The sequence below is a fragment of the Nomascus leucogenys genome, chromosome 22a, assembly GCF_006542625.1.
Source record: "Nomascus leucogenys isolate Asia chromosome 22a, Asia_NLE_v1, whole genome shotgun sequence".
NCBI classification, from domain to species: domain Eukaryota; kingdom Metazoa; phylum Chordata; class Mammalia; order Primates; family Hylobatidae; genus Nomascus; species Nomascus leucogenys.
The window spans coordinates 104210382-104226137 of NC_044402.1; the positions used below are offsets into that span (position 1 = coordinate 104210382).

The following is a 15756-nucleotide window of genomic DNA, read 5'->3' on the forward strand; positions in this document are numbered from 1 at the left end:
ATTTAACTTATTCCAAGGATGCAGTTTAGGGTCTAGATTAACTATCTTCTGATGGGAGAAAGCGGTAAAGTTAGGTTAAGGCCATTGGAAGTCACCATTTTGAATCACACAGTAGAATCCACAAAGTCAAGTGAATACAAGTCTACCAGTGTACCATCCTAACGTAATGGCTTTCAACTGTGGTCATGAAAGCTGACCAGATCATGGTCAGTGGTGGGGTTGGGTAAGTCTCAAAGAGGAAATCTATTCACTCTAAGCTGGTGATATGTTTAATATTTTTATTTCTTTCACATTTTTCTCTGATGTTCACAAGGAAGGAAATGCACTCAATTGCTATTCCTGTATCATTTAATCCACTCTATTTTGTTTTTCAGGGAAACACCTTTGTCCAAGTCCCCTATTTCCCGGACCTTCTAAGCCCTTTTGGGCGCTGGTGGTGGTTGGTGGAGTCCTGGCTTGCTATAGCTTGCTAGTAACAGTGGCCTTTAGTATTTTCTGGGTAAGAGAAGCAGCACTGCTTTTTTGAAACTTTTCCACTGCACATGCAATCTGAACACATTCAAGAATTTTGCCTATGTGGTTTATTTTCTGTTTAATATAGGATGATGATTTTCTTTTCCCCATGCTTGAGTAGGTTCTCTTTTAGCTTGTTCAACTCTATCTGAGATAAAAAATCTGGTATGAGTTAGATTTCCCAGACGGCATTGAGTAGGTGGTGAGGCAAAATAAGAAGCTAAATGGGCAAATTAGGGTGGCGGGATTAGGAGCAGTTGCCTTTCTTCTCCCCATTTTGCAATATAATTATGACACATAAAACAGTTTTAATGTGTATATATGTATAAACACCTAGGCAACTTGGGAAGCTAGGCAACTGAAGCCAATGGACAATGTTGGCTTGATCAAAAATCATGAGAAACTTGGCTACTGAAATTGTGTATTCAAACCTAGCAGAGAAACTAGATCTGTTTATCTGAGTCATATTTTTTTTCTCCTCTGAAGCAGTTGAATTGTGTGAGGCCAAGTATGGTGCTGTCATTATGAAACTATAATGGGAGTTAGAATTTTCTGAGCTCTCACCACTGAATTGAAGTACTAACTTTTGCAAATGTTTATGTAATAAATGTGGTGTATTTTTCTTTACCTTCCTCAACATTGAATTTTTGGCCTGGGTTTGAACACATTTTGGTGAACGCATCTACAGTTAAGAACGTACCCCTGAATGACCCTTGTTCTTACTCAGAAACTTCTTAGGTACGCAGTATGGTACAGAATGTATTGACTCCATGTTGTCTTTGAATTTTTTGTAGAAGTTACATGCATGGATGAGTCATTTCTTCAATGAGAAATGTATTCTCAAGGATAAAAGACTATTTCTCTTGATAGTCTCCAAAAGACTATTTCTCTTGATATTCTCCATTTGATATTAAGTACGTTTGGTGCTTAATGAATGCTTATCAGATTGATGAATAGATAACCTCCAGAGAGGTCAAATTAAATCCTTAAGTCTATTATTATCCTTAAGTCAAATTAAATCCTAGAGTCTGCCTGAAGTATGATACTCATGTGTAAGGCATAATCCATATGTACCTAATTCATAGATGGGTCAGTGATTTCTGAAAGTCATATCATGTGAAGTCATTCTGTTTACTATCAGCTTGGTGACTGCGGGTACAGACCTGGATCCACAGTCATGCCTTCCTATTATCCAGTCTTAGATTCTTTTAGACTCTTCTTGGCCTATTGCCAAAGCTTACCTTTCAATTGTTCCCCACATGCTCCTTGTAGTTCAGAAGACCCTAGGGCTCAGATGGACATTTGTCAGGCTGCCTGTTGCTTACTCTGTACTTGCTGCAGGGTAGGAAACAAAGTGGTTGCTTGTTCCTGGAAATTCTTTATACTAGGTATCATCTTAAGAATTTGCCTGGCTTGCCTTCTGCAAGTTGCCCAATCCTGAAGGTGGGGCTTTGGTATTGTAAAATATTGCCTGAATTCTGCCTCTGATGTTAGTTGACTACTTTCATCTTTCCAGATCTTGGTATCTTCATCCAACTTACTTTCTAGCTTTGATCCTCTGTGGTGTTTGCTGATAAATTTAGAGTATTTAGAATTCTTAGTTCTTGTTTCTTCTTAATCTCTGGCCATTGGCTTTTATGCCTATCATATGGCTTTTCAATCTTCTCATTGGGAATCTCAACTTTCTAACTTAAAGGCCAGGTGCAGTGGCCCTTTGGGTACCCCTCCAGGAAAGGCATTCCCCTGTGATATGCTGACCTAGGTCAAAGTAATTTACTAGCTCTGCAGAAAGTAGTTTTGGGAACTACTTTAACCTTCAGTGGCCAGAGGACACGGCTCATTATTGAAAACTGATTATAAATATTCATTAGAATGTCAGTTACTATAATGAGACATCAATTTGCTGAGTGACTTGAGTCACCCAAAGGGACAAAAGCAGCTTCTCACTTTCAATGGATTTAAACCGTTCACTTTCGACTCAGACACATCGTGGACATGCTGGGTTTTTCCTTGGCAGCACTACTAATTCCTAGTGAGATTCATCTTGCTTTGTTTTAAAAAATTTTATTTTTGTTTTACTTTGTCTTACAGACTCCTTGTGAATTGGGCAGTCCTGTCATTTGTGGCCTCTTGTAGTCAATTCGGTTACCCAATAAAAACTACCACTTATCTGCATCTCAAACCTGGGTCTTTGTACTCTCTTACCAAAAGAGTATACATACAAGTTTGTCTATATTTCGTAGAATAACATATTACTTTTACTCTGGGCTCATCTTTTCCTGCTGTTGCTGTTTAAGCAACAAGTACCTTGCTGAGTTGGGCATCTAGGCCATTATGGATCCCTGGAGTTTAGCTATTTCCTGGGTAATTTTCTGAGATCCTATTTTTGGCTGGTCTGCAGCGTGCCTTGATGTAAGTTGTTGTTTTCCGGAACTTCCTGAGGGCCCATGATATGCTACTGTAGGCAGTTCTGGGTTGAGTGGGTTTCTAGGCTGAGCAGGTTTCTGGGAGCAGCTGCAGATTCTATCTCAGTTCTTGACCTGATGTTGACATTTGAGTAAATAAAGAGCTCCCTTTGGTCAAGCTGTCACAGGCCAGCACCTGTCACTGTCTTTCAATTCTCCATTCATGCAGCTGTGCTGGTAAAGCCGCCCGTTTTCCTAAAGAAATCTTTTTAAAAAACATTATGTTCCCCACTGCAGATCACAATGTGAGGAATGTAGATAGCGTGTGTAGAGGTAGTGTCTGCTTTTTATAATAATACAGTAGATTCTTGAAGACCATGTACTTAAGTAGATTACCTTGCATATGCCCTGTGTATTGCTGCTGTTCCCAGGAAACAAGTGGGTAAGGCTGGCATGGGGAGAAGGGCAAAGGAGGAATGGTCCAGAAATCACATATCATTAGCTGACATTCACTGTTGAAGGGGTGGAGATGACACAGACACATAGGGTAGGTACTTCCTGCACACATATGCACACATACTCAATGCACATGGGTGCTGTAGGTTCTGCATGGTGTTTGTTCCCAGCCATGCATTTGTCATTTTCATCACACTGCTGTGTTTAGAGTTAGGGTGATAATAAGTAAGTCTGCCATCTGACAATCGCTTGAGGATAAGCATGGGAGCTGACTGCAACAGACCTTTCATTATTTTATGTGTAATGTAAAGAACCTGAGAATCAAGACACCTTTATTACTGTGGCCTCTCTACCAGCTATGATTTGGTTTGGGTGTCCGGAGGCAGAGGCTGACACTTGGAGGTTTGGCAAAGTGAGTCCTCAGGGTTGGAGTAAGTATTAAAAATGCTTCCCAGGTTATCAGCTGTTTTCTACACTCATCTGGGGACAGACATTTCCTTGGCCTCACCCCTGCCATGCTGTGATCCTGTGCTCAAGACAGCTCTAGTCTTTCATTTACAGAAAGGATGTAGAACCAAAATAATTCTTGCATTGGAGGATGTTTAGCAGCATCTCTGACCTCTACCCAGTAGATGCCAGTAGCATCGCTCCCCGTTGTGATGATCCAAAATGTTTTTAGACTTCACTAAATGTCTCCTGGGACAGGGATTAAGGGAGCTTGAGGTGTCAAGGATGAGGTTAGGAGGTCTGTCTTGGGCAACTGTATATATGGTAGTGTCATTCACTCAGATGAGAAACACTGGTAAAAAAAACAGCATTTGGGGGAAATCTTGAGTTTTATTTTAGACATGTTGAGTTTAGAGTGGCTTTGAGGTTTAGTCCAGAGATATAAATTTGGGTGAGTGGGTGGTAATTGAAGCTGTGAATGTGGATAAGATTGCCTAGGGAAAGAGGATAGAGTAGAGAAGAAGGCCTAGGACCAAGCAGTGAGAAATTCTAACGGCTGGTTAGAGAAGGATGAGCTTGCAAAGGAGGCAGGGAAGGAGTGACAAGACAGGTAGGATAAAAACTAGGATGTCATAGATAGCAAAGAGAAATAGTATCACAAAAAGAAGAGAGTTATCAATAGTATAGAATAATGCTGAGAGTTGAAGAAGATGAGGACTTAAAACATGTTAGCTGTGTTTAGTAACATGGAGGTCAGTGTTTTTCAAACCTTTCTTTAGCACTTACTCATGCCCCTTTGACAAGGAAAGTGTGAAGTGTTCAGGCAGGAGTGTATGGAAACAAAACCAGGGCTGAAATCATTCACTTATTTATTCATTCAGGTATCATGTCATTCATGTACAGCATACCTACTTAGGTATTGGCGTGTGTGCCAGGAACTAGGCACTTTTTTCATAATAGAGAATTCTGAATCCAGAAATCTGATGGCTTTCTGTTTTTAGATGTTTTCTGGGTCATTTGTAAGGAATGTAAAATTTTACTATCACATTGATCCAGAAATGATGTTCCTAACCCTTAGTCAAAAATTTTGCTAAGATTCATGGTGGGTGAAACTACTGCCCTTACTTCCCTCACTTCTGGTGGAAATTCATCCTGATGGAGCCGAGCCTATGAAAGAGAGATGAGTGTAGAAATACATACCCTTAAAGACATAGGAATGTACTAGTTGTCTAGAACTGTAAATTGCCCTTAGTTTGGACTCCATCTTTACAAATTTGTGGTTATTCCAGACTCTGGAGGAGCTGAAAGTCCTCTTTGGTTAATTATGGAAAAACAGCTTGTTAAGCAAAAGCTAATGTAAGAAGATCGCATTGTGGGTAGGCTTAACCTAGTCAAAGGAGGAAGGGCCTTCAAGTGTATGTACATATCAACAGTGGATATGTTAATTAGTATGCATTTTTAATTCAGGTCAAATAACAGCATTGAGAGTAACAGGGATGCAGTTCTCTAAAATACTTTCTTTGAGATTTTTCAAGTTCAATGTGAAGAGTCAGTAGTTGGGTGTGATTAGTCATTACCGAAGTCCAAGGTGCTCAAAAAAGGTTAGTGTTTTAGTGTCTCTGTCACTTGACAATTAATATTGTGAATAGTTGTGTCCACAGTCTTAGAACTCCTTCCATGACATTGTCCCTCCATACTGACACTTCTCTTTTCTGCAGATGAGGAGTAAGAGGAGCAGGCTCCTACACAGTGACTACATGAACATGACTCCCCGCCGCCCTGGGCCCACCCGCAAGCATTACCAGCCCTATGCCCCACCGCGTGACTTCGCAGCCTATCGCTCCTGACACGGACGCCTATCCAGAAGCCAGCCGGCTGGCAGGCCCCATCTGCTCAATATCACTGCTCTGGATAGGAAATGACCACCTCATCTCCAGCCGGCCACCTCAGGCCCCTGTTGGGCCACCAATGCCGATTTTTCTCGAGTGACTAGACCAAATATCAAGATGATTTTGAGACTCTGAAATGAAGTAAAAGACATTTCCTGTGACAGGCCAAGTCTTGCAGTGCCATGGCCCACATTCCAACTTACTATGTACTTATTGACTTGACTGAGAAGTTAGGGTAGAAAACAAAAAGGGAATGGATTCTGGGAGCCTCTTTCCTTTCTCACTCACCTGCACATCTCAGTCAAGCAAAGTGTGGTATCCACAGACATTTTAGTTGCAGAAGAAAGGCTAGGAAATCATTCCTTTTGGTTAAATGGCCGTTTAATCTTTTGGTTAGTGGGTTAAACGGGATAAGTTAGAGTAGGGGGAGGGATAGGAAGACATATTTAAAAACCATTAAAACACTGTCTCCCACTCATGAAATGAGCCACTTAGTTCCTATTAAATGCTGTTTTCCTTTTAGTTTAGAACTATGTGGACATTGTCTTTTATGAATTCTGATCATATTTAGTCATTTTGACCAAATGAGGGATTCCTTCAAAGCAGTATCAGGTAAACCAAGTTGCTTTCCTCACTCCCTGTCATGAGACTTCAGTGTTAATGTTCACAATACACTTTTGAAAGAATAAAATAGTTCTCCTACACGAAGAAAGAATATGTCAGGAAATAAGGTCACTTTATGTCAAAATTATTTGAGTACTATGGGACCTGGCGCAGTGGCTCACGCTTGTAATCCCAGCACTTTGGGAGGCCGAGGTGGACAGATCACTTGAGATCAGGACCAGCCTGGTCAAGATGGTGAAACTCCGTCGGTACTAAAAATACAAAATTTAGCTGGGCCTGGTGGTAGGCACCTGTAATCCCAGCTGCTCAGGAGGCTGAGGCATGAGAATCGCTTGAACCTGGCAGGCGGAGGTTGCTGTGAGCCGAGATTGTGCCACAGCTTTCCAGCCTGGGCGACAGAGTGAGGCTCCGTCTCAAACAACAACAACAACAAAACCACAAAATTATTTGAGTACTATGACGGATTATTTGTCTAACAGTTCATTCCAATTAGATCAGGTAGGAGCTTTCCTGTTTCATATGTTTCAGGGTTGCACAGTTGGTCTCTTTATTGTTGGTGTGGAGATCCAAAGTGGGTTGTGGAAAAAGCGTCCATAGGAGAAGTGAGAATACTATGAAAAAGGGATGTTAGCGTTCATTAGAGTATGAGGATGAGTCCCAAGGAGGTTCTTTGGAAAAAGGATGAATAGAATGGAATGATGAAATTCTTGCCATGTGCTGAGGAGATAGCCAGCATTAGGTGACAATCTTCCAGAAGGTGTCAGGCAGAAGGAGCCCTGGTGAGAGCTCCTTTACAGGGACTTTATGTGGTTTGGGGCTCAGAGCTCCAAAACACTGGGCTCAGCTGCTCTGTACCTTGGAGGTCCATTCACATGGGAAAGTATTTTGGAATGTGTCTTTTGAGAGAGCATCAGAGTTCTTAAGGGACTGGGTAAGGCCTGACCCTGAAATGACCATGGATATTTTTCTACCTATAGTTTGAGTCAACTAGAATATGCCTGGGGACCTTGAGGAATGGCCCATCAGCAGCCCTCACCATTTGTTCATGCTTCAGTTAATTCAGGTGTTGAAGGAGCTTAGGTTTTAGAGGCACATAGACTTGGTTCAAGTCTCGTTAGTAGTTGAATAGCCTCAGGCAAGTCACTGCCCACCTAAGATGATGGTTCTTCAACTATAAAATGAAGATAATGGTCACAAATGTCTCTTCCTGTAGTATAATCTCCATGAGGGCATGGCCCAAGTCTGTCTTTGTCTCTGTCTATCCCTGACATTTAGTAGCATGCCTGACATACAATGTTAGCTATTGGTATTATTGCCATATAGATAGATTATGTATAAAAATTAAACTGGGCAATAGCCTAAGAAGGGAGGAATATTGTAACACAAATTTAAACCCACTACACAGGGATGAGGTGCTATAATATGAGGACCTTTTAACTTCCATCATTTTCCTGTTTTTTGAAATAGTTTATCTTGTAATGAAATATAGGGCATCTCCCACTTTTATGTATAGAAAGAGGTCTTTTAATTTTTTTTTTTAATGTGAGAAGGAAGGAAGGAGTAGGAATCTTGAGATTCCAGATAGAAAATACTGTACTTTGGTTGATTTTTAAATGGGCTTCCATTCCATGAATTTAATCAGTCCCAAGAAGATCAAACTCAGCAGTACTTGGGTGCTGAAGAACTGTTGGATTTACCCTGGCATGTGTGCCACTTGCCAGCTTCTTGGGCACACAGAGTTCTTCAAGCCAAGTTATCAGATTGTATTTGAAAATGACAGAGCTGGAGAGCTTTTCGAAATGGCAGGGGCAAATAAATAAATAAATACTTTTTTTTAAATGGAAAGACTTGATCTATGGTAGTAAATGATTTTGTTTTCTGACTGGAAAAGTAGGCCTACTAAAGATGAATCACACTTCAGATGTTTCTTACTCACTGCACAGAAACAAAGAAGAAATGTTATATAGGGAAGTCCGTTTTCACTATTAGTATGAACCAAGAAATGGTTCAAAAACAGTGGTAGGAGCAATGCTTTTATAGTTTCAGATAAGGTAGTTATGAAGAAAACAATGTCATTTGCTGCTATTATTGTAAGAGTCTTATAATTAATGGTACTCCTGTAATTTTTGATTATGAGCCCACCTATTTGGGTTAAGCATGCCAATTTAAAGAGACCAAGTGTACATTATGTTCTATATATTCAGTGATAAAATTACTAAACTACTATATGTCTGCTTTAAATTTGTACTTTAATATTGCCTTTTGGTATTAAGAAAGATATGCTTTCAGAACAGATGTGCTTCACTTTGGCAATGAATTTGGGTAGAATTTGCTATTTAAAAGAGGTGTGGGGTAAATCCTTGTATAAATCTCCAGTTTAGCCTTTTTTGAAAAAGCCAGACTTTCAAATACTAATTTCACTTCAAGCAGGGTACATTTCTGGTTTGTTTGCTTGACTTCAGTCACAATTTCTTATCAGACCAGTGGCTGACCTCTTTGAGATGTAAGGCTAGGCTTACCTATGTGTTCTGTGTCATGTGAGTGCTCAGAAGTTTGAGAGAGATCCAACTTCAGCCTTGACCCCATCAGTCCCTCAGGCTAACTAACTGAGCCACCAGTCCTCATGGCTATTTTAATGAGGATATTGATGGTTAAATGGATGTCTCATCCCTTATGCCAGCCATTTGCACTACCAGATGGGAACTATACCACACCTGGATACTGATCCCAAAGTGTTAAATTCAACTACATGCTGGAGATTAGAGATGGTGCCAATAATGGACCCAGAACCAGGATCTTGATTGCTATAGACTTATTAATAATCCAGGTCAAAGACAGTGACATAGACTCTCTCAAGACCTGGGGTGAGGGAGTCTGTGTTATCTGCAAGGCCATTTGAAGCTCAGGAAGTCTCTCTTTCCTATAGATATATGCATACTTTCTGACATATAGGAATGTGTCAGGAATACTCAACCATCATAGGCATGTTCCTACCTCAGGGCCTTTACAGGTCCTATTTACTCTGTCTAGAATGTCCTTCTGTAGATGACCTGGCTTGCCTCATCACCCTTCAGGTCCTTGCTCAAGTGTCATCTTCTTCCCTAGTTAAATTCCCCCACACCCTGTCTGCTTTCCTTGCTTATTTTTCTCCACAGCATTTTACCATCTCTTACATTAGACATTTTTCTTATTTATTTGTGGTTTATAAGCTTCACGAGGCAAGTAACTTTGCTTTGTTTCTTGCTGTATCTCCAGTGCCCAGAGCAGTGCCTGGTATATAATAAATATTTATTGACCGAGTGAATGAGTTTTACATGGCCTTATGAATTAACAGAACGGTCAGTCTAAATGTTTTTTTTTTTTTTTTTTGAGATGGAGTCTCGCTGTAGCCCGGGCTGGAGTGCAGTGGTGCGATCTTGGCTCACTGCAAGCTCCGCCTCCCGGGTTCACGCCATTCTCCTGCCTCAGCCCCCTGAGTAGCTGGGACTACAGGTTGCCTGCCACCGCGCCCAGCTAATTTTTTGTATTTTTAGTAGAGATGGGGTTTCACCGTGGTCTCAATCTCCTGACCTTGTGATCCACCTGCCCCGGCCTCCCAAAGTGCTGGGATTACAGGCGTGAGCCACCGCGCCCGGCCTAAATGTTATGATCATACTTTGAGAGGGAGAAAGCCAGTTCTATTTTCTACTTTCCTGTTAAGAAATTCAAAAATGCATTTTATTAAAAAAACAGGAGGCAAAATACATACACAGCCAAATCTAGTAAAAGAAAATCTGATGAATATAAGTTCATTTACATTTTAGAAATTTTTGTGCAGTGAGGAAAACCAATACTGTTAGAAAAGTCATGCCAACTCAGCCACTGTCAGGAGTAGGTTGATTTTCCATTGAAGTCCCCAAATTCCCTCTTAATGGAGTATTGGCTATGTCTTAAACATATGTTTAGTTTAAGACTTCTGAAAATGTTGTCTTTGTAGTTAAAATCCCATCCTACTACTGACCTGCTGCTCTTTTTTCTGGGGTGATTTTACCCCCCAAAAATTCTATAAATGCCTTCTCTGGCTCTGATTCAAAAAGTGCTCACAAATGGAAATGCTGGGGACAGAAAATTTCAACTTCTTCACCTGTCATACTCATATCATAGCTGAACACTCTAATAGCACACACACACACACACACACACACACACACACATCATCTTGTGGGCAGGGGAAGGGGAAGGGAAAGGTGCTTGAACAATAGACACAAGAGCTGGTCTAATAATTCATGTAGCACCTTCTGTTTCCTTCGTTGAAATTTTACTCTGAAGGTGACTCAGAGTCAATTAAATCGGTGTGCAATGAGTTCATCTCTAAACTGATTCTTTTCTTTGGTGAAATGAAGCTTATTAAACTTAATAAAGGTAATTAAACTTGAAAAAGATGAGCTTATATGTCTCCTACTACTCCAAGAAAGACTGAACTCAGCTGGTTACTCATGGATAGTTCAATAAGACAAATTAAATCAACTGGAAAGGAACAAGATGGGTAAAAAAAAAAAAAAAAAAGTCAGCCATGAATTGAATCTGCTTAATAAGCACTCCTTTACCATGCTAATAAAAATAGTGTAACTCAGTTCTGTAAAAAGGTTCTAGTACTTTGAAACTCAAGTTCAAAACAAAATAAAATGCAAACTTCGCTTCACCTAACGCCTCCCACAACATTCTAGCTACCCAACTGGGTGAATATTGTAATTGCCCACAACCCCGAATTCACTTTTTCCCTCCAGTATGATAAAACAGATTGATTCCTTTTTAAAGCAATACCCTTTCTCCTCTCCCATCTTGTCGGGATCAGAGATAATGGATAGGTGAGAAAAAATTAAAGAAGCTTCCGGATCCATTGTAATGGGGACCTAACCATCACCCTATGCAGCAGCAAATGGGATGGTCTGGAAAGTAGACCAGAACCTTGTCTGGTAACTTTGCTTCTTATGTCTGTGTTTCCTAAACTGAGGCCTAACTCTTGACTTTTTGACAGTGGTGCTCATAAGAAAGTTTGGGGCTGGGCACGGTCACTCATGCCTGTAATATCAGCACTTTGGGAGGCTAATGCAGGAAGATCACTTGAGTCTAGGAGTTCAAGACCAGCTTGAGCAACATAGGGAGACCCTGTCTCTATTAAAAAAAAAATTAGCCAGACGTGATGGTGCAGGCCTGTAGTCCCAGCTACTTAGGAGGCTGAGGCTGCAGTGAACTGGGATCACACCCCTTCAAGAACACATGTGAATGGTGGGGCCTCTCAGCTTTCCCTGATTTGGTATCCCAGAAGAAATATGTGCTTTCTCTTTGAAGATTCACAGGATCCTAGCACTTAGAAACCCAGGCCACTGTCCAGAGCAGAAGGTCACACACTTTCTCAGAGTGACTTTTGTTCATTTCAGGGTGTTGACACTGGGCCCAACACTTGAAAATTGCTTGAGATGATAAATTGCTTGAAGTGATCAAAGAATGTATCAGCTCTTCTAAGCTGACCTCATTCTTGCTGCAACTCTCAGGGCCAGAATGTGTGTTCCCCGAAGCTCATTTTCCTATCTGATTTGCCTGTTGAAACTCTGTGAAAGACCCTTGAATGCTAGGAATTTGAAGGGACAGAAAGTTGAAGAAAGGTGAATGGATTTCAGGGAGTGGACTGGATTTTACACTCACTTCATCAGGCAGAGCTATCTCAATGATAGATTGAAACTCTCCTCTGGCTCCAAAGAACAAATCATGAGCTGGGTGGAAATGTCAGTTGAGAAGAAGAGCAGCAAACAGCTTTGTTTTCCTATAGTTGTGGTTTTACGTGGTGATGATGACACACGAAGATGAAAATGTGCAGCATGAACTCCAGTTGTTATCTGAGTGAGCATCTCTGCCAACACTGAAGGATATGTGTGGGTGTCACCTGAAAACAAAGAGAAAGACAGAGAGAGAAAAAGAAGAAAAGGAGGCCCTGTTTCGGAAAGAAGAGCCTGTTAATCAAAGATCAACAGTGACAAGTGGTGCTGTTTATTTCATGAGCTTTATATGTGATTTCCTTCCCCTTGCTAATCTCCACGTCTGAATTTATTCTCTGGACTAAATATATTTGCATCTGGTGACTGAGGAAGGGGTGGAAAAAGTGACCTTGAATGGGCATCAGGGTAGTTACCATAGTTATTTAGTCATTTCTTCAGTCTCTTGGGCACACATTTAGCTTCCCAAATGGGGGTTTCTGCTAACTTTTGAGAATCTGTGACATATTACACAGGGCAGACAAACTTTAGGTGGTTGTTGGGGACCCTCTTTTATCCCCAAACCTATGCAATGCTTGTTTCATTTGCTTTATGTTTCTCCTTCCTCTCTTCTACTTCATTCATTCTAGAACTAGTTAATGGGCACCTGCCCAGCACTAAGATGTGGGCTAGGTACAGGGATGTGGCAGTGAGCAGCACAGATATTACCTCCACACTTCTGAAGTGTAGAGTGTCTGCTTTGTATATTACTTCAGTTTTTTTTTTCTTTTCCTGCCCCCTATATCCTGCTTCTAGGGGTAACCACTTAGTCTTGATTTTGGGACTTAGATCTTAATGTGGCTACTTGATAGCCTTTGTTAGTTTGCCTGAAATTGATTTCTTTGACATGTTCCTATTTAAGATCTCTAACTCTTTCAACATCGTAGACCAGGAATCAGCAAATTTTTTTTCTGTTAAGGGCCAGATAGTAAATATTTTAGGCTTTGTGACTATACTGTCTCTTATAGATAATCAGTTTTGCCATTGTAGTGTGAAAGCAGCCATAAACAATATATAAACAAATAAGCATGGCTGCATTCCAATAAACCTTTATGTATGGTTATTGATATGTGAAGTTCATGTGATTTTCATGTCATGCAATATTACTTTTCCTTTGTTTTTTTCCCCCAACCACTTATAGATGGAAAATCCATTTTTAGCTCATGGGCTGTACAAAGGCAGGTAGTGGGCTGGACATGGCTTATGGGCTACGGTTTGCTGATCTTTGACTTAGGTCTAAGCCGCAACCTTAGCTATAAGCTTATTTTTGAGTTCCAGCCACCTTCTACATTTTTAGGGCCAGAAGGAATCAGTTTGAATGTGTGTAAAGGCTTCTTGGGAGTGATGAGAGTCAAGCATCTCTTTTGAAAGAAGGACATGGATCAATAAAGAAGAAGGAAGAGCTTTCATCTAAGGAAAGCCATTTGAGGTAGAAGAAATGGGAAGTTATAAGCAAAGGGAATGAGAGGCTGTTTCAGGATGACAGAGTCTTCTGTATATTATTATTATTAATTTTGACAGAGTCTTGCTCTGTCACCCAGGCTGGAGTACAGTAGCATGATCTCAGCTCACTGCATCCTCTGCCTCTCGGGTTCAAGCGATTCTCATGCCTTAGACTCCTCAGTAGCTGGGATGACAGGCACATGCCACCAGTCCTGGCTAATTTTTTATTTTTTATTTTTATTTTTATTTTTAGTAGAGATGGGGTTTCACCATGTTGGCCAGGCTGGTCTCGAACTCCTGGCCTCAAGTGATCCACCCACCATGGCCTCCCAAAGTGTTGGGATTACAGGCACGAACCACCGTGCCTGGCCTATATTATTGATGAAAGCCTAAATGTCTTGGGAACTGTTGTTACTCTTTTCTCAAGTCCTTTCTACTCTTTTCCCTCTTTTCTAGGCATCACATCCTTGTAATCTCCAAGGAAACAAATTTTTTCTTTTTTCTTTTTTTTTGAGATGGAGTCTCGATCTATCGCCCAGACTGGAGTGCAGTGGCACGACCTCCACTCACTGCAAGCTCTCCCTCCTGGGTTCACGCCATTCTCCTGCCTCAGCCTCCCGAGTAGCTGGGACTACAGGCGTCTGCCACCCGCCACCACGCCTGGCTAATTTTTTGTATTTTTAGTAGAGACAGGGTTTCACTGTGTTAGCCAGGATGGTCTCGGTCTCCTGACCTCGTGATCCACCCACCTTGGCCTCCCAAAGTGCTGGGATTATAGGCATGAGCCACCACGCCCAGCCAGGAAACAAATGCACAGAAGGAAGGGGGCAGAAAATGGTCTGTGTCCAATGTGATGAACAGGCTTGACTTTCCTGCTAATTCTTCCCTACGCAGTACACTCAAATCCAACTCGGAGTGGGTAGAGATCAGAAGCAGCTGTCTCAGAATTGGCCTCCTACTTTCTACCTATCTCATTTTTCCAATCTGCATTTGGCTGCCATTTATGGGTGGCCAAGAGTAACCCCTCATGAATCTACATTAAGACTCAGCATTTCACAAGTAGCTGATGAAATCAGTATTACTCAGATCAGAAAGGCACCGACCTAACCCTTACCATCCCTTGCCCCCATTCCTCACTCCAGTCTTGTTATACCCAAGGTACAAATCGTTCCTGGAAGCAGCCCAGCATATGGGGGCACCCTAAGCCACACACCCATTCACACCATCTGGGCAATTTAAAAATAGGGCCAAATGGAGCATTTAGACTGGTCTGTCCAGCCAAGATCAGGAAATTGCCTCTAAAAGGTCAGATGATTAAGATTATTGTGCCAACAGTCTAGGATGTCAGTAATGAAAAAAGCTTCTGGCAGAATGAATTCTCCTGACTTTGCACATGGTGTTCCAGTTCTGACTTGGGGTGAACAGCTTCAGGAAATCCCAAGATTTTTCTACTCCAGAAAATAGTGCTACTATGTACATTTATGCATTGTGTGCCTTGCACAAAGGCCCCTAGTGAAGGGAATGAAGAGGGCTGAAATCTAGTCAAGCTCCCCTTATCAAGCTCTGCACCTGCTTAATGAAGGAGAGGGTACCTTCGCTAATGCCCTCATGTATGGGCTATTGAGGCCCTGATAGAATGCTAGCCTTTCTGCCACTTGGTTACTGAGCTTTATAGAAGTTATATCCCCATTCTTACAGTAGGAATTTTCTAGGATGAGTAATAGTTAAAACAAAATAAAACTACCCCCTCCCCCACAAAATAGAATGGTTCTAAATATCACAAAAATTTATCTCCTCGGTCTCTTCTTTAGTCTTTCCTTCACCTTAGCTCTGCATGTTTCAATTTAGTTGGTTGGTTTTTCTTGACTTACACTGGGTGGGTTTGTCTTTGGGGAGTAATGAGAGAAGAAACTTCCTAGTTCGTGTCCTAGTTTGGCTCTTAGAAGAAAAACAAAAAATGTTTTTGTGACCTGAGGAATACTAGGTGATATAGCTTGGATATTTGTCCCCTCCAAATCTCATTTTGAAATTTGATCCCCAGTGTTGGAGATGGGGTCTAGTGGGAGGTGTTTGGGTCATGGGGGTGGATCCCTCATGAATGGCTTGGTGCCATTCGTATGGGATTGAGTGAGTTCTTGTTCTTAGTTTCGGGGAGATCTGGTTGTCAAAGAGAGTCTGGCATCCTAT

General features: G+C 41.3%; 1 protein-coding gene across 4 annotated transcripts in view; it reads left to right on the plus strand.

Moving 5' to 3' along the window:
* The window catches only part of CD28 (CD28 molecule), a 32351-nt gene extending 22713 nt beyond the window's left edge, over nucleotides 1-9638 (plus strand). For 2 of the 4 annotated variants that reach the window (XM_003253969.4, XM_004092009.3), the window contains exons 3-4: nucleotides 375-499; nucleotides 5540-6437. In XM_003253969.4, coding sequence (XP_003254017.1) covers nucleotides 375-499; nucleotides 5540-5668 — 254 coding nt within the window. In that variant the 3' untranslated portion in view covers nucleotides 5669-6437. Of the gene's footprint in view, nucleotides 1-374; nucleotides 500-5539 lie in introns of all 4 variants that reach the window. The other 2 variants (XM_004092008.3, XM_003253970.1) reach the window with 2 other exon arrangements.
* Nucleotides 9639-15756: the final 6118 nt, after the last annotated feature.